The sequence below is a fragment of the Pelophylax lessonae genome (assembly GCF_965119305.1).
Source record: "Pelophylax lessonae genome assembly, chromosome: 3".
In the NCBI taxonomy this organism is placed as follows: domain Eukaryota; kingdom Metazoa; phylum Chordata; class Amphibia; order Anura; family Ranidae; genus Pelophylax; species Pelophylax lessonae.
This window is the reverse complement of record NC_138770.1, coordinates 465,470,518-465,490,325: the sequence shown is the minus strand read 5'-3', so window position 1 is coordinate 465,490,325 and position 19,808 is coordinate 465,470,518. Positions and strand designations below refer to the sequence as shown.

Sequence of the window (19,808 nt, the reverse complement as noted above, 5' to 3'; positions counted from 1 at the left end):
TCACTTAATCTACAGGGCAATTAACCTGAGAAGCTTCTGAAAACCTGGAGGAACATTCACTGGCCAATCAGCAGCAACAGTAATGAAGATCAAAAGAAACTAACTACCAATCATGAAACTCTCAAGAACATCTGATCTTCTGTGTGGTATCAGCTTTGATTTAGAACGTCAGAAGACTCGGGACTTGTGGATTGTTGGAAGACTGCAGGCACTAGCGTTGTCACTTAAGTTGGCACTTAAACATGAGTATCAGTGGAACAGAAAGCTGTAGCAAGAACTCAGGGTGCAGGATGGATCATCTTCTCACTGCTGTAAAAAATGAGCTACAGGCTGGCAGTGACAAGGGAGACCCTACAGAGAGGGAGCTTAAAGTTACATTAGAAGAAACTGATTTATGGTTAAGATTCAAAGAACTCACAAATGAAATGATTGTCACCAAGAATGGCAGGTAAGCGTTTCTTCAAATGTCTTCATATGTGTCTAGCAACTACATTTTTACTTCTAATGTGTATAGGAGATAAACTATCTTCTTTAGGATCCTTTGGGAATGTATTCATTTTTTTTATTTTTTTTCCCTGTACTATATATATATATATATATATATATATATATATATATATATATATATATATATATATATATATATATATGTATATATATATATATATATATGTGTATATTAAAGGTTATTTGTCATAGTACGTTTTATATACTTCATTTGGTCTTTATCACTATGATAATGTAGCATAACACATAGATGAAATCTAGAACTAGAATATAAAAGAGAATGTGACATAAATCCAGTCTATTTTTAATGATTTTGGCAATATATGGTGCCTTCAGTAGAGTGAGAGTCCATGGCAACCTTGTCGCAGTCCAGTTTTGTTTGATCTTTTATAGCTAGTTTAAACTGTAGAATATAGTAAAATATTTAATTTTGTTTATTATCGAGAATATTTTACTTATTTTCCCCATTTTTAACAACATTTTTTTTACTTCTTTAGAAACATAAATAAGGTATAATACAGAAAAATAAAGATTGAACTTTAATATACTATTTTTGTAATTAAATTAAGTAATTAAAGGTAATTGAATGTACACATTTCCACTTCAGTACCTACTGTAGGTGACATGCTATCCCTAGATGAACAAACAATATAGTACAAGTTTTCTGTTCTTTGAAAATCTTGTCAAGTACTGGGTACTGCCATATCTATTACATCCAATCTCACTGGTCACAAGTTAGGGCTTATGGTGAAACAATTTTATATATATATATATATATATATATATATACATATAATCGTATTTTCTATAGATTTACTGTCTGTAGAAATAATATAGAAGGATTGAAAAGTTTGTTTCATGGTTCACACACTTAATGACCATACTGAATTGTCTATTATATCTAATTGATGGATGGCATAGTACGTGTATTATTAGATACCATCTTATTATCCCATTCTGTGAAGAATGGTTTGATCAGATTGTTAAGTATATGGCCACCATTACACTCAGTTGCCAAACTCAAGAATATATCAATGTGGTGTGCAGTAACTAAACTCGTGGCTAAAATGTTACTGATTGTGAATTTGAGATGTATCTTGTAGGCAGTAGAATAGAATGATAGGTTAAATGGAATAGCTGTGCACTTTTAATGCTTTTTACCAATTAAAATCTGTCCGCATTAGGGAGATTTCCTCTCACAGCTACAGTAAATAAACTCCCTCTAATGTGGATAGAGGCCACAACAAAACACTGTTTTTAGAAATGGAGTGGGTATACGCTAGTACCTTTTTATTGCACTGTGTGGTTGATTTACTAAAGCTGGAGAGTGCAAAATCTGGTGCAGCTGAGCATGGTAGCCAATCAGCTTCTAAATTCAGCTTGTTCAATTAAGCTTTGACAATAAAACCTGGAAGCTGATTGGTTTCTATGCAGAGCTGCACCAGATTTTGCACTCTCCAGTTTTAGTAAATCAACCCCTGTATCTTCCTGCCCTAGTGACTCCCCTAATTTCTTCTCCTGGTGTCACAGTGATAAAAAGTGAAAGAAAGTCTCCCAATGGCGATACAGAAATCAATAAAACCTGACAAAAGGCCTAACCCTTCCCCATTCTTTTCAAAACTTAGAACAAAAGTTTTGGCTGGAGTTTGACATTAAAGGTAACCCATCACCATAAAAAGTGTACTAATGTGCTTTATTGCACTCCAGGTTGCCTACTAATACATGTCTTACTTGAAAGAGTGCTTCTCTGTGTCCCATGGACCCTGAAACGTATTGCTAAAGGCTTGAGACACTAAGGTCTATTAAGAAATTCATTAAAAGTGTACAATTTCCCAGAGTGGTTGCTTCTTGTTTTTTACATTATTCATACAAATTTCAACATGCGCAAAAGGTTACACTGGCAATCTGCATGGAAAAAATATAAAACATATTTTTTTGTACCAAAAACTCTGTATGTAGAAAAATGTGGTATGATCTGCCAGGAAATTGAATTTCATGGCAAAGTGACATTAGGATGTATAATGACAACCAGCAAAGTGCATACCACTACCAGGGCACCAAACTATAACAGGCAAAGTCGTTCCAGGTTCACCAAATTTTTCATGCAGGAATAAATAAGAGCTGTCAGGTCAGCGCTATAAGTACTAATGAGTCTGATCCCACAACTCTTTGTCTTTAAATAAGGAATATATATGGGAAATATCCTCTTCCCTGAAAAGAGAATGCTGTCCTGATAGAAAAGGGTATACCCTTTTCAAACCTTCTTTGGGTAAGCATTATTAAAGTAAGGGATGCCATCTTTAGCTTAAAGCGTTATTAAACCCAAAACCAAAAATGTAATACATTGCAGCTTACCGATCATTAGATGTGGTGGCTGCATTTGTTTTCTTTTTTTTTTTTTAGGCTTTTCCTCCTAGATGAAGGAGCACAGGGGGCTCGTATAAACAGCAACATTGTCAGTCTGGGGGAGAGAAATGTTAGTTGTACTAGCAGATTTAGATACACTAAAAATTGATGCCAAACTCCAGCTAACACTTAGCAGTTACAGCAACAGTTTTGTTCCTTTTGAGATAAAGGTTTTGCATGAATAATTTAATGTTGATCATTGTAAGCACCTCTGCCACTGGTAAATAGTTTGTCTCCTCCCTCTAACTGATGCATCTGCAGGACAGCTCGTTGTGTTAAAAAACAACAGACCTACTGGCCACATCACCAGGTGAGAATAAAGTAAAAGAAAGACAGCCTAAAAAAGAAAACTATTGCAGCCATCATATTACAGAAGTGGGAAGCTTCCCACATGTTCTACAGAGTTCCTGGACACAATCTGAGGATGGCTGCCCCTTTTTAAGTGCATATTCCTATCTGCCTGGTCAGCAGACTTTTACTATACCTATTACAGCAGTCCGTTCCCTCAGAGACATTTGACATTTGGAGCGCCAGAATCTTTGTCTTTTTTTTTTTCATATCAAAGAAGTGATAAGCTGCAATTTAATAAATGTTTGCTTTTAGGTTTAACACAGTTTTACTGCAGCCAGATCAATTTAAATATATTCCAATCCAAGAGAGTTGTCACAGGAACAGGAAGTAGGAGCAAATCTTTCAGTGACAACTGTCTAAGAGAGGATCTTGTCTCATTTTCCAAAGCTTTCCTGTTTTTTGCCTTTGTTTGCAAGTGAAGGAACATTTGCTCAATAGGACACCCAAAAAATAAAAAGAAAGAAAAACAGCAGGAGCGCTAACTGTCACCTACTTTATCTAAAACTAGAATCAAAGAGGAAAAAAATGGAGATTGTGTTCCCCAAAACATGGCCTCCAAAAATTGGGGAGAAAAGGAACTGCAAGTAATTTGGACTTTCTCGGTACCTCAGATATAATTGGTATGTACAACTACCAAGTATTATAAAAATACAACATTTATTTAATAAAAAGCATAGTTAAAAATCATGAAAGACAAAAAAAGCATTCATTCCCAAAAAATATAGAAATCATATTAATACAAAGCTGAGTTAGACCAAACACCGATCAGTACTTATTGCGCTTGAAACAGAATGTGCTGAATCCATTCGGATATCGGTTCCTCTGTTCCTCCATCTTTATCTAAAACTAGAAAAAAAAATTGGGCTTTACTGCCTACTAATCTGGGTCAGTTATATAAACAAAATCATGTCTGGGGAGAATTTAAAAAAAAAAGGGATTAGATGATTAGGGAACATTGAAATCAGTAAACATTCACTTTGAATGGTAAATGGTCTTTGGATAAATGGAATGCATTTGGATAGGGTAATGCCTCGTACACACGCAACGATTATCGGCCGACCGATCGGCCGACTTTTGTCCAGTGTTGTTGTGTTGGTTGAAATGTGCTCTAGACTGCACATGAATTTTCTCGGCCAACAAAAATCTACTTCAGAAGTGATATCATGTGATGGTTTACTTTCCGTGTGTTTTTTCATCTCTGAGCATGCCCAGTCTTGCTCATCAGATTTTTGTCTGCCGAAATCTGTACTGACTGACGGAAAATCGGCCGTTGTGGTGACGGCCAACAAAAATTTTATAGCCTGAACACCAGATTTTTTTTGGCCGAAAAGTCGGAGTCGGTTGTCGGAAGCATCATACTAAGAAGCCGACAATCGGCCGATCGGACGTTGGCCGAAAATTCACGGCCAACTATCGGCGTGTGTGTACGGGGCATTAGACCTCTGTCAGGTTTTCATTGCTGACTCCAGTGACAAGATTTCCTCCAATTTGTTACTGGAACAGGAAACTGAGGACAAAGGATGCTAACAACAATAAAACTCCTTTTTAGTAGAGTAGAGAATGAATAAAACTTCATTCAGTGCTGTCTGTGATGCAAAGGGGCTGTTACCAAGACAGGAAGTTGAAAGAAATCTTTTGAATGGGGACATAGGCAGAAAAAAATGCCTAATAAAGGTTTTCTTTCCTATAAAAAACATGGAGCTCGGCTTTAAGATTCTGCTAGTCAACCCTTCACAACATATCTCTAATTTACAAATACTGAAATGTATGATGCTAAAAAATACATTTTACTATGCTTACTTGCAGTACACCATATATGACCAATTTACAATTATTTTAAAGCATGCTACAGATTAAAAAAGGAAACGGGAATTTACTTTTTACACGTTGGCAAGTGGAGAAAATATTCACACAATTTAATGTTTGAAGAATCTTAACTCGTTTAGGAAATTATTATTCCAATAATCCTCACTCCTTTAGTAAAGTGACTAGTTAAATATTGATTTAATGCAAGATATTACTAATTTCACACCTATGCAAAATATACTGTATGTTTGTGAGTTGAACAAATTCATATGAAAATTAACATGATATAAAATAACTCCTACTTTTTGAGTGAAACAAAGCTTTACAAATATACATAAAAGACTGTTTTATTATTTTAAATTAATAATAATTGACTTTAAAATATAAAAGCTCCAGAGTACCTAGATTAAGATTGAGTATGCATCAAGAGCAATACTGTAGCAGCACCCTAAAGCAGCCAACCAAAGAGCAGCTTTATGCAGTTTGGTTGGATTACTGAAAAATAATTTCTTATTTGTTACACTTTATTTTTTATTTTCTATGTTCTGTTTATTACAGTGAATGAAATATTACTGCAAACCCAAGAAAGCAATGAATTCACCGGTCCTATACGATTACCATAATATAATATATCATAAAATAATATACAATAATTTTTTAATAAGAGAAAACAATATGCTTTATACCCCAAGTGTATTAGTATGTAAATACATATCAGTTATAATTTACTATCATTACATGGAATAAAACATGGAATGCCTGCAATTGACTTTAATTCACGCACCATTTACACCTGTGTAGTTTGCTTTTGAGCGTTCCTGCAGTACTTTTTTTGTTTGTTACCGCAATTTGTGTTTTCCGTTTTTTTTTTTTTATGCCTTTTTTTTGTCAAATTTGTTGTTGGCCAGATTGAAAAATGCAAAATACAAACAGCGGCAAAATTGCTGTAAAAGCACGGTACAAACACACTACATGCTTTTCAGAACCAAAAAATGCACCGTTTTGCATTTAAAAAGTCCCTTACCCCATCCAAAAATGCAGAGGCACAAAAATGCATTCATGTGAAAATGTTCCATAGGAACCCATGTTAAAAAAATGTCCTGCTTTTCTGCAAAAAGCATGAAAAAAGGCAATGGTATGAATGGAATCTTAATAAATGTGTAATATTGTTCAGCTATGGCTATTTGACTTGTTTTTTACCTGTTCATATATTTGTCCTGCATAACTATGAAGCAGATATATGAATTTTCATTACCCAGCTTCTTTTCAACTCTAAGCAAGGGTTCAATTATTTTTGTAACTTGTATTTTATTTATGATGTTATCGAGCTGCTTTTAATTTATATTTAATAACCAGACATGTTTTTCTTTATTTTAGGAGAATGTTTCCAGTTTTAAAAGTAAATGTTACTGGCCTTGACCCAAATGCTATGTATTCATTTTTGATGGACTTCGTAACTGCAGATAATAATCGATGGAAATATGTAAATGGAGAATGGGTACCAGGGGGCAAACCTGAACCACAGGTTCCTAGCTGTGTCTACATTCACCCAGATTCTCCTAATTTTGGAGCACATTGGATGAAAGCACCAGTTTCCTTCAGCAAGGTCAAGCTCACCAATAAAATGAATGGGGAAGGACAGGTAATATTTTACATGTTTTTGTGTGTTCGGGTTATTTTTAATGCCCAAACCATCTATTCCTGTATAGACAAAAAGTAAGTCTAAATAATTTAACAGAAATGTGTATATATACACATGAATGAATTTGCTTTTTAACTGTTGGGGGTTAATGATATGGTGATGATATCACAGATTTACAAATATATATATATATATATATATATATATATATAACAATCTGTAGGATTTGGTGTTTGGTATGTCTTCTACAACATAGGTAATGGTCAAGGACAATAAAAAGTATATTCACTTAATCATTATTTATTATTCAAGGAAATATAAACATATACCCTAATTACTAACAGAATTTAACAATATAATTAATATTCAGATGACAATATTTTGTCAGGCTTTCTGGGAAAAAAATAATTCCCTTTAGTATAGTATAATGTGTTCTAAAAATCTAGACTTAAAATGTGACTAAGCATCTGTGTGACTTAACCCTGTCCTTCAACAAATTATTACTTCAGTTACCCATCAATAAAAATTAATTAATTAAAAATGGTAATTCAGGGCTAATTCTGTTTTATATAATTTTTTCTAAGTTATAAATGTAACCATTTTTATTTTTTAGATTATGTTAAACTCTTTACATAAATATGAACCCAGGATTCATATAGTACGTGTTGGTGGACCACAGAAAATGATCACGAGCCATTCGTTCCCCGAAACACAGTTTATAGCTGTTACAGCTTATCAGAATGAAGAGGTATGGGTCACGTTGTCCTATATTTTAGTAATGTATATTCATAAAAAGCATTAAGGGTATCCAATAATCTATTGTATATTGTTTAACAATCAAAGTATATTATTATACTGATTCTTCTTTCTAAATTGATTCTAAAGGCCTTTTAAAAGTTATATTGTAAAGTAAAAATAAAGTAAAAATGTGTGTGTAAATAAAAAAATGTTTTCATCATTAAGGGATGGGAGGTGAATCAATTTTATAAAGAGGGGGTTCTGGTGGTCATTAGGGGGGGGGGGGAGGTGGTCGCTTATGAAGTGGAGTAGAGTGGATGGTCTTAATTTTGAGAGGGAGTCAAAGATGTTAGTCTAATGGGGGTGTAAGATTATGCTGGTGTTTAAATACCAGGGTGACTGAAACATGTGTCCATCAGTCCAGAAGGGATTGAATGTGTGTCAGTTCTAGTGGTTTAGATGGACATCTTGTTAGGCTGGCCATACATGGATCGAAATTCGTCTGGCTCAGCAGAAACTGGCCAAACTTTGATCTATGGATGGGCACCCTGGTTGTACACAAGTCGATCCATCCATCGTACAACCAGCCTGTCAGGTTTTTCCCAAAGGATTAGTGCCACTGGTTATAAGCCAGCAAAATGTATTATTGTGTTCTGCCAGCTGGGAAGGCTCCCCGGAAGAACACAATAGCGCTGCTAGAAGTGTCAGCAGCCCTGTCATGCTCCAACTAATGTCCCAAGCGAGAGTATTGGGCCGTGGCATTTGTGTGTTTCCTAACCAAGAGTTGATATTTTCCAAGATAACCTCTGGCTAATATCTAAGAAAAATAATGCAGGAAAGGGTATGGAGACAACAACATAACAAAGAGCAAACACATTAGGAATATAAAATCAGATGGAGGACAATGAAGAGAGTTCTAGGAATATGTAATAAACCACACGGTGCTGCTTTCCACTTCCTCATCTTAAGCATGGAATTAATTACCTTGTATTTACCTTTAGTGGGATTAAGATTTTTGAAACCTTAGTTACTTGCACTCATGTATCATAAATGAGTAACTATCATAAATGGCCCACTTGATATTTTATAAACACTTTTGTAATTGTATGTTTTCACTTTTGGGAAACTGTCGGGTATGCCATTACTCAGCCAGTTTTCATTTTGACGTAACGGTTTATGAGAAGCTATGCCTCCAATCCTCACATACCCATGAAAATTCACATGTATGTGCTGGCCACTTGGTACACAACAGAAATATCTCCATAACAATATTTTCCAGACAGGAGGAACATTTATTATAGCTCTTTCTCATTCCTGGGCTCTCTTTCTAAACTTAGGGTTGTAAGTGGATGATTGTTTTATTAAGTGTACAGCAGTACTTAAAAATAGCATAAACAATTAAAAATGTATGTTTTTATGAATAAACAAAAGCAATGTAAACTGCTTAGGCACAGTAGCGGAATTTTAAGGGCCTATAATCCTTTCTTGTTATTGACATACCTAAGAAGTTATGTTTTTCATTTTCAAATGTTGTAAGATATACTATGTATGGTTTATGTATAACTTATATACAGTGTACTGTATATAATGGTCTAACATATGTAAAAATATAGAGTTTGGGTATTTTGCTAAAATGCAAAGCTGGAATTTAAAATCCTTTGCAATGTTTTTCTTTTACATTTTTCAGATCACCGCTCTCAAAATTAAGCACAATCCCTTTGCCAAAGCCTTCCTTGATGCAAAAGAAAGGTAAAATATAAAAACATTTTTATTTTAAAGTCTACGTACAAGTGTGTTTTACTTACTTAGTTTTTAGAAGAAAAAAAAAAGAATCTAGAAATCCTTAATTCAAAAATATAGAGAAAGAACGATGAGCATGAAAAACGGTAACAATATCGTTTTGCAGAGTTGTAGATCTAAACTATAACAATATCTTTCGTGTTTCACAGGAGTGACCATAAAGACTTTATGGATGAAGTGGAAAATCATCAGCAAACTGGTTTTTCACAATGTAAGTGGTTACAATGTAGAAGAATATAATTGCTTGCATTTCTTAACATTAGCATTTCATTCATAGGTAATCGCACATAAAAATTGTAAATCACGTCTAAATTTGTGAGTAGTGGGATTGAAATAAGTGATGTACAGGAAAACAATCCATATCCAAATGAAGGTCATTGGTATTATTGAGTGCTTTTACCATTTGTGTGGTCATTTGCATCTTTTTCCCTTTAGGCTACTTTATTATACATTATTGGTGGTAGAAAAACAAATCTTTGTAGCTGTCACTACTGGGTCCAAATTATACTAACACCACCCTGTAAAAAAAATGCAGTATACTTACCTGCCTGTTACCTGTATACGTCAAATACCTGCTACCCCTGCCACATGCTGTGATTCCTCCTTTCGGCTTCTACGTCATTACAAGTTATACACTCCAGCAACAGAAACTAGATCCTGCAGCGGGGGAGGAGGACACACCTGAAGGTGTGGAACCTACAGAGGCCAGGGATCTGGTACGTGTTGAATTTTTAAGACATTGGAAAGGTAGGTATACAGCATCTCTATTTTTGGGGTAGCTTTACTAAATTTGGACCCTATAGCGACAGCGTCAGTTTAAAGCTGATTGGTATTGATTTACTAAAGATTTTCATTTTACAAAGTGAAATGTTCAATAAGTGGATTAAATGCAATGAAGCTGTGTTCACTTTGATTACCGAATTGTATATAATTGTAAAGGGTACAGAAAAGCATTGGGGACTCTCCATATATACAATTTTCTGCTATAGTAATAGAAATTTAAATGAAATCTATCAGAAACTTTATGTTAATAAATAAAATCACTTTTGTTAAAAAAAAAACAAAAAAAAAAAAAAAACTACCCAATCATTTAAATGTTTCTTCCTTAAAACCATTGCAGTAGTCAATTTTGTAAGTACAACAGACATAACACACAGCCCTCACATAGCAGGAAGTGATAAAAATGCATGTTTGAGTTTCAACAGAACAGTGGGAGGTAAAACTCTCCAACACATTTTCTAAAATCCTTGCAGTGCATACAATTAACATGGAGAGTACAGTATTTCTCAACACAAGTAGAGTTGCCCTTTCAAAGAAAGTGTCCCGCATGTAATCGGGCATCAAAAAGTGTTTTGCTATTACTGTTGCTAGCCAGAACCCCCCCCCCCCCCTCTCTGGTTTAGTTTGGCTATATTTATAGGGGCCTAAGTTCTATCTCCCTGCCTCCACAGTAGTACACTTTCCAGTTAGATCTTTAGGCTATAACTAGCCACCAAACTGCTAGTCTAGTAAAAGTCTATTGAGCTTGCTGGCTCACATAAGGAGGGGTATCTGGCAAATAAAGGCAATACCTGACAACTTTTAGAATTAGCGCTTAGACAAGATTTTTTAAAATGATTGAAAGGTATTCTTTGAAAAAAAATCTGTCAAAACCAACAAGCATGTTAATTATTATTGTTTTTCTTTTTAGTAAGTAGCTGGCTGATTCCGGGGTCCAGTTCATTGTGTTCTCCTGCTAATCACCATCCTTCATTTGGGACACCTATATCACTTCCTTCATCTCATGGCTATGAAAAATTTACAACATTAAAAAACCACAGAGCTTCACCTTATCCAAACCCATATGCCCACAGAAACCATTCTCCACGTAAGTATTTAAAAAAAGGAAAATTATGTAATATACTATAATCAGAAAATTACTTTTTAGAACTACATTTTGATGAACATTAGTTATGAAGGATACATTAGAATTGTAGGCATATACCGATTACCAATCTCAGAGGTTGACAAGAGTACTGCTTTGGGTGAACTGTAGATTGATGCAATAACTTTCCATTGTTGTGTGTATTTAAAAAGGCAGTTTCCAGAAAAGTATTTGATCAGTCTTTCCTCTAATGTATGTACTTTTATGGAGGAGAAAGTAAGGGATAGACAGAATGAGAGGGAGCTATATTGGATAAAACTTTTTTTTCTCTATGCAGTTTTAGACTCTTTATCCTCACAGCTGCCAGATAAAAGTAGCACTATGACCCTGAATCACTGTTTTTTTTTTTTTGTTTTTTTTTTGAGTAGGGAACAGAAAGCCTTTTTTAGTTTTTTTTTTTTTTTTTTTAGACAGCTGTCACCAAAACAGCATCCTCACAGGAGGATTTTTTTCTTTAATTCTGTTGCAGAAATAACCCTAAATTTTGGATTTCCTTTTACTTTCTGTTCCGCTGACATTGGTCTCCAGGGCAAATAGAGAAGGTAAATCCTCCCAGCAGGAACAATGAAACTTTACAGGGGTATTAATCTCCCCACTCTATATACACTTAAAAAAAGTTTTACAAAATATGTTTTAATACCGATATTTGCCTATCCTGTTCACTGTTTGGCTTGTTTTTAACAATGACTCTACCACTCAGAGACTCTGTGGAGAAGCCATGGAGAGAATGTGTCCAAATGTTTTTCACAGCAGTAACACAAATATCCTACCTAAATATTCCCTTTCCAAAGAACCACTTTAGGAAAGCTCCTTTCTAATCATATGTTAATTTATCATTTTCTTGCAGCAAGTTACACAGAGAATTCCTCTGCATGTCTTCCCGTATTCCAGTCAAATGAACCCTGGCCTGGTTTACAGATGCAAACACATAGTGGAATATCATCAATAAATCACACAAGTGCTATTCCATCCAGTTCTTGGTATGTATTTTTACTTATGACAGATATCATTTATGAAAATAAATTCAAGAAACTGTGTATGATTCATAGGGTTACTAAACTGGAGAGTGCAAAATGTGGCGCAACTATGCACAGTATCAGGTTTTAGCTTCAGGATTCCAGTATAAGTAAATCAACCCTACAGTATGCAAATGCACTGTAATATTATTAATGGAAACTTGACTTAAACAGCCTAATGTGATTTGCAGTTATTTCTCTGAGCAATGGCTAAATTTACCAGAATGGATGTTGTGGGCCAATGTTTAGGGCATCATGGCTAGAATGGGCAAAGCACCAAGGCTCAAAAATGTTCAAACAATTTATTTATTTTGTTTTCCTCTTCTGGCAACCTCTGGACCTTTTTAGCTAAATTCAGCAAAACTGGTTGCACGGGAAAAGGGTGCAGAGAATGTTTAGGGAAATCAGAAAGATCTTTCTTTTCAGGAATGATGTGCCCATATTTTCATCTCTTGTTTGGTAGACTGTACAGCTGAAAAAAATATTTTCATATAATTTAGACTGCATGCTGATACAATAGCATATTCTGGGAATAGTTTTTACTAAAATAATTACTTGGCATAAGGAGTGGCGATTTACCTAAATGCATCAGCATTCTCTAGGGAGGCCCGAATGCATTATCATTCAGGTGTGTCTAGTGCAGCATGTCTAAATACAGCCCTGCCCTGAGCATACTACTAATTTCACCTCACCTCATTAAAAGTTACAGGGAAAAATCTTGTTTTGTTTTATACTACTAATTTTAGTTTTGCTTTTTTGTTATATAAAAACTGAAGCAAAGGTGAAAAGTGCAGTTTTCAATGGCAACCAATCAGGTGTTGCAGTTAATGTTCTAAATCTCTGTACCTTTAACCTGATGTGGGGCTATTGGCTATATCTCCACTTCCATCTTATATAAACTAGAGTCTTATATTATGTGAGAACTAGCAACAAATGTAGAGCTTTTAAGGACACCACCTCTCAGTTTTCTTCTTTTTTAGGGCTTTTGTTGCCCATTTTTATTAAGACACTTCAGCAAACACAAAATAAACTGGTTTCCCTCACAGGGGTTTCAGCATTTCACTCTTGCTTCAAAACAAACAATCACTTAGCCCTTCTGGCTTGTACATGCAGCCCTCCTGCTCTGGCCTTACCCTTTAGGCCTTTGTTGCTCACCGACTCAGTCGGTGAGCAACAGTGTACACCGTTAGCAGCCTCTTGCTGCACTGGCTCCTCTCTCCTAAGTGGAACACTCTCGACTCCTGGGCCAGACCTCCTGTCTGCCAGGGTGGAACCCAGAACCATGGTAAGGTCATTACTAATAGCCCAGCACACACCTGACCAATTATTGTGCTGGCTGTTCTGAAAACCTGGACCCAGGATCCGAGATTCTATTCCACCCAGATCACTTGGAAAACTCCAGGCTCTAAGTCCCAAAACGAACATTAGAAAACACTGAGGAAACAAGGAACTAAAAAGCCAGTTTCCTCCCGAAGACACAAGCTCCCTGGAGCCCCTCAAACCACCAGATTGAGAATTCTGTGTCACAACCTCTTTGTAGACCCTAGCAGGGTGGCAAGGGCTGAAACACACAAACCTAAACTCCACCTTGCTTCCCTTTTCCAACCATCACCCACATGGGCCCATTTCTGACTGACAGCATTTTTAAAAGGAAACCATGATCACCGTCTTATCAGGTGACTTTCCCTGTGTCCCCCTGCTACACTTACTTGGACTCTACAAAAACATCCCTATGCCTTTTTACTAATGTGCCTCCAAAAGCGACATCTTTTTCTTGGGACTACACTAGTCATTTTACCTTTTAGGGAATTTACAAAGGACTTGTTTAGTTTTTTCCAACTCTTTTCTCTTTCCCTTCAAAGGGATCTTTCTAAACACCTTTTTAGCAAAAAGTGTATGTGGGGGGGGGGGGGGGTGACACTGGTCCCTCTCTGCCTTTTATGTACGAGCACCCTCTTACTGTCCAAAGTTAGTTTTGCTTGTTTCCCCACGTACACTGCATGCTTCATTTTGTCAGTTTCATCACTAACATTCCCATGTGACTTCAGTAAGATCCTGTTCTCTTTCTGAAGTGCAGACCGATTCCCTTGCCCTTCGGAGGATTTTATGTCAGGTGCCACCTTTAAGGATCCCAGCTCTTTATCCAAGTTTTCCTTCCAGGCAGGTTAGCTATTCAAAGTTTTCTTTCCCTGGTGCTGAATACATAGTGGAAAATCTTTCCTTAAATTACCTTACTGAACCTGTAGGGGGCCCACTTCTACTGCACTATTTACCTCTGCTGTGTATGTCATACCATTATACATCTCAGTATATTTTCCAGTGTTAGCAGCAACCATTTCAACTTGACCATCTGGTCTACTATTATTTTTGTTGTCACTCAAGGTGACTAAAACATTTACCAGTGCCTTACACTTTCCCTCATTGTCAGAAATATCAACACATTTATCACAACGCATTTCAGTGTTTGGCAGGGCAGTGTCTGAAATGCAATTGCACAAAGCGGAGCGGTTGTCTACCATGGCAACGTCAAAATCCACCAATTCGACTGGCGCATGATCCTCTTCCAGCAACTGTCCTGACATCTGACCCTCATTACATAATTCCAAATTTGGATTGATAACCCCAATGTGAGAAGTAGCATCAAATGTAGAATTTTTAAGGACACCGCCACTCGCTTTTCTTATTGTTAAGGGCTTTTCTTGCCCATTTTTATAAAAAGAAAGTTAGGCAAACACAAAAAAATAGGTTTCCCTCACAAGGGTTTTCAGAATTTCACTCTTGCTTCAAAACAAACAATCAGTCAGTCCTTCTGGCTTGTACATGCAGCCCTCCTGCCCTGGCCTTACCCTTTAGGCCTTTGTCAGTCACTGACTCTGTGCACACAGATAGCAGCCTCTTGCTGCACTGCCTCCCACCTCTCTTCTAGGTGGAGCTCTCATGACTCCTGGGCCAGATCTCCTGTCTGCTAGGGTGAAGCCCAAACCATGGTAAGGTCACTACTAATACCCCAGCACACACCTGACCAATTAGTTCTTAATTAATTAATCAATTAGTTAGTAATTAATTCTGAAAATCTGGACCCAGGATCAGAGATTTCATCTCACTTAGATCACTTAGAAATCTCCAGGCTCCAGGTCCCAAAATGGATTTCAGAAAACACTGAGAAAACTGAAAGCCAGTTTCCTCTCCATGACACAAGTTCCCTGGAGCCCCTCAACCCACCTGGTTGGGAAATCTTGGTCACAACCTCTTTCTAGACACTGGCAGGGCAACGCTCTGCCACAATATGTAATGTTAAATTGTTTTTTAGATAACTGATTTTTTTTTTAGCAAATTCCTAAAATTAATAAAATAATATGTTTACATTATATTTTGCAGTCAATACCCAAGTTTATGGTCTGTTAGTAACAGTACCATTGCACCAATATCACAAGCAGGAGGAATTGCTGCAGGACCAGGATCTCAGTACCTGAGAAGTTCTACTGCCCATTATACCCCATACAATCAGATTGTTCCCTCACCTTCTATGGGATCTCCTTTATATGAAGGCGGAAACACAGACATTGAAGACAACCCATTTGATGTCACAGGACATGACAGGCTAGCACCATCCTGGGCGCCAGTGACCCCTCCCTCGCTATGAAGAAAGAAAAAAAATGCAAGGACTGTTTCTTGAAGACACTTCTCAATTTTGTGGCATACACGTACAATTATATATTGCTTTCCAGACTGAGCATGTATTCATTTTATTAAAGATTTAATGCAATGCTCATAACTAAAATGAACTTGACAGCAGGATCCATATCTTGCAATAGGTCCAATGATGGAGTGAAAAACTTTTACCTTACTATTCCCCCGGACTTACCAATAATTTGACCTTATAACTATTTAAAATAGTAAATACATATTTATTATATCTTTGTCTTTACTTTCAAATTCATCCTACCATTGTAGAGTAAACAGCACTGAAAAAACAGCCATTGTGTATACTTTTTGAATGTCTACTTACAGAAAGCTGTATGAACACAGCCTGGCATCAAGAGTTTTCAACATCGCTCTGTGCCTGAACACTGCAAATTATTATTCTAGAATCTAGATGGTTGCACACAGAGCTTATTTTGTATTATATTGCAATGAATCTGAACTCTGACAGATTTTGTAGTAATATACTATCTAACTAGTAAACTACTGCATGCTCTCCTTTTACATGTTCTTTTTTATTTCATAATGTTTTGTTTACTGTAAATAGTCTATTTGTCAAGATACATCAAGATAGCAAATAGAATATAACAGATTATTTATACTGCAACCATACATGCATTAAGCACAAACCAAGTATTTCTTTTAGTTCGATTTTTTTTTTTTTTTTTTGTTAGGAGTGGAGAATATTCCCTTAGCAAAGTAAAATAATGTTCACTTGAATCATCTAATCACATGCAAGCAGAGTTGTATAAAGTACTCAAAACCCATACTTGAGTAAACGTACAAGTGCTCGATCAAAAAGTGACTTGAGTAGAAGTGGAAGTGCTCGATCAAAAAGTGACTTGAGTAGAAGTACTAAAGTATTCAACATTTTTTGTACTTAAGTATTGCAAGTAGTTTTTTTTTTAAATGTTGCTACTCAAGTACTGAAAGTAAAAGTACCAGTAGTTTTAAAAAAAAAGTTGCTACTCAAGTACTGAAAGTAAAAGTACAAGTACTGTGTTATGTAGTTATTAAAGAAAGAAGTCAAAAGTTTGAACATCATATTGTTTTTTTATTATTTCAAATGCAGCTTTTACTTATGCATACAGTAGCATTTATTTTCGTATGCGCTGATAATACACATGTTTTGAGCTTCATGAAACCTGTCATCTACTGTTCTGGCAGTGGTAATTTTTATAATAGTAACCAGTAACTATGCAGCACAAAAAAAAAATATCGGAGTAGAAGTATTGAAATCATCGAAAAAATGTAATGAAGTAAAAGTGGAAGTAGGAGAAAAAAATTCTAGTCTAGGAAAGTACAGATACCGCCTTTCAGTACTTAAGTACAGTAGTGAAGTAGTTCTACTTAGTTACTATACTTTTCTGCATGCAAGTCTATATTCTGTTTTTGAAAATTGTTTTGCATATGATTTGAGTTTTAAAGTGAATATAGCTTTACTTTCCTAAGTGAGAATTTGCTGCTTCTTTAGTATGTCCTCCCATGATATACATTTTTCATCTAGCCAAGTGAATCTGTGTTCCCTATATACAGTCAATAAAATGTAGAAGAATAGGAGATTAGGAGGATTTCATCTAGCTGTATGATTCATATAACTACAGTTTAATTGAGCAATGTGACAAATGTGCTTTTTACTTGGCATGCAACTGTGTTTTAATGATACTTATATACAGTAATATATAGCTTATACATATTACATAAAGTAAGAAATAAGTTAAATGCTTTCATTATATTTAACATTAATGTAAATTGAGTATGATGCGACTGCGTGTCAGCATAAAATGAGTTTTTGTATCTGTGTTTTATGGCTCCCACTATTTAACATAGTTCAGAAATTAATTAGAAAAATACAATATTCAGAAGCAATTTTAGGTAACATTAATAATCTTTATTTACAGATAAGCAGGGCTTTTTGTCAGCTGGAACTTGGTGGAACTCAGTGGCCTCCTCTGGCTCAGGCCCTCTGCTCCCTGCTCACTACTATCAATTGTAAACACAGAAATCCAGCTTTTGTGTTTACAAGTGACATTTTGTGTTCCAATGGCTCCCATAGATCTGACCTCAAGTGGCTCCCACTAAGTGCAGGATGGGGACAAGGGAGATACAGGTGCCATTGGTGCAGTGCGGATGACAACACCCCCACTAGATGATCTCCCTGCAAGTGGGAGACGTGGATCCATCTACAGTGTGCGGGGAGGTACAAGAGTTGTCTGGTTGCTTCAGCCTAATGCAACAAAAAAAGTAAAATGGAAGATGGTGGAGCTTTTAAGGAGGGGGGAGAATATAGTTGCAGTGTAGGGGGGTTGCATGTAGAGGTCAGAGCTGAAGAGGGGTGAAAGTGAGATGGGGTTAGGGAATGCAGAGGCAAGCAGCTGTGGAAGAAGGCTTAACTCTGTACTCTGTGTGTAGCTCACCCCTGAACTCTGCATTCTGTATGCAGCGAACCCCTGAACTCCACACACTGTAGAAAATGCATCCCCGAACTTTGCACATAGTGCACCCCTGAACTCTGCACTCTGTATGTAATGCACTCTGGTATTTGATGCCCTTTTAGGACCACAGCCACTATTTGAGGCTGCTTTGAGGGTGTGTGTGTGGGGAGGGAAGGGGTTTTGGGGGGTCGTGGTTGAGTTCCTGCACAGATTTTCTGGGAGGAAAAAGCCCTGCATATAAGACATAATTTATTCATAAAGGCAATATACATTATATTACCAAAAGTATTGGGACGTCACGCACATAAACTTTAATGGCATCCCAATCTTAGTCCAAAGGGTTCAATATTGAGTTGGCCCACTCTTTGCAGCTATAACGGCTTCCATTCGTTTGGGAAGGTTGTCCACAAGGTTTAGGAGTGTGTCTAAGGGAATGTTTGACCATTCTTCCAGAAGCGCATTTATGAGATCAGGCACTGCTTCGGACGAGAAGGCCTGGCTCGCAGTCTCCTCTCTAATTCATGCCAAAGGTGATCTATTGGGTTGAGGTCAGGACTCCACCCCAAACTCATTCATCCATGTCTTTATGGACCTTATGAACCTTGCTTTGAGCACTGGTCCAAATCATTTGGTGGAGGGGGAATATGGTGTGGGGTTGTTTTTCAGGGGTAGGGCTTGGCCTCTTAGTTCGTTCCAGTGAAGGAGAACTCTTAAGGTGTCAACATGCCAATGCATTTTGGACAATTTCATGCTCCCAACTTTGTGGAAGCAGTTTGGGGGTGGCTCCTTCCTGTTCTAACATGACTGCACACCAGTTCAAAAACAAGGTCCATAAAGACATGGATGAGTGAATTTGGGGTGGAGGAACTTTACTGGTCTGCACAGAGTCCTGACCTCAACCTGATAGAACACCTTTGGGATGAATTAGAGTGAGACTTTGAGCCAGGCCTTCACATCCTCATCAGTGCCTGACCTCACAAATGCACTTCTGGAAGAATGGTCAAACATTCCCATAGACACACTCCTAAACCTTGTGGACAGCCTTCCCAGAAGAGTTAAAGCTGTTATAGCTGCAATGAGTGGGCTAACACAATATTGAACCCCATGGACTAAGACTGGGAAGACATTAAATTTTATGTGCGTGTAAAGGTAGGCGTCCCAATGGTTTTGGTAATATAATGGGTATAAAATATTAAAAATAAATATACAGTAAAATATACATTTCAAGAGACAAATGTATAGAGTAAAGAATAAAGCTGGGTACACACTGATTTAAAGTTTAACAGAAAAGGCTAAGAAATCCCCGTACAAACCAAAGTGATGTTGGTGGGGTGATGTCCCCTGCTGTTCTTTTGAATTCTGAGAGCAGATAGGCTCTCCCACCCCTTGCTAACCCCCATCGCCCACCACCACCACTCGCAGCCATTGGCTGCACACGCTGATCAGATGCTGGTTGTCAAAAGCCGGTCAATAAACACACT

The 19,808-nt window shown here is 36.7% G+C and overlaps 1 protein-coding gene across 1 annotated transcript; it reads left to right on the top strand.

Moving 5' to 3' along the window:
• Positions 1-242: 242 nt before the first annotated feature.
• On the top strand, positions 243-15,833 carry LOC309549242 (T-box transcription factor T-like; the record flags this gene model as incomplete). The annotated part of the gene is made up of 8 exons (XM_082249364.1): positions 243-448; positions 6,448-6,712; positions 7,326-7,460; positions 9,138-9,199; positions 9,400-9,461; positions 10,941-11,117; positions 12,022-12,154; positions 15,569-15,833. The coding sequence occupies 8 exons, from the start codon at positions 243-245 to the stop codon at positions 15,831-15,833; spliced, it is 1,305 nt and encodes a 434-aa protein (XP_082105490.1).
• Between the last annotated feature and the right edge of the window lie 3,975 nt (positions 15,834-19,808).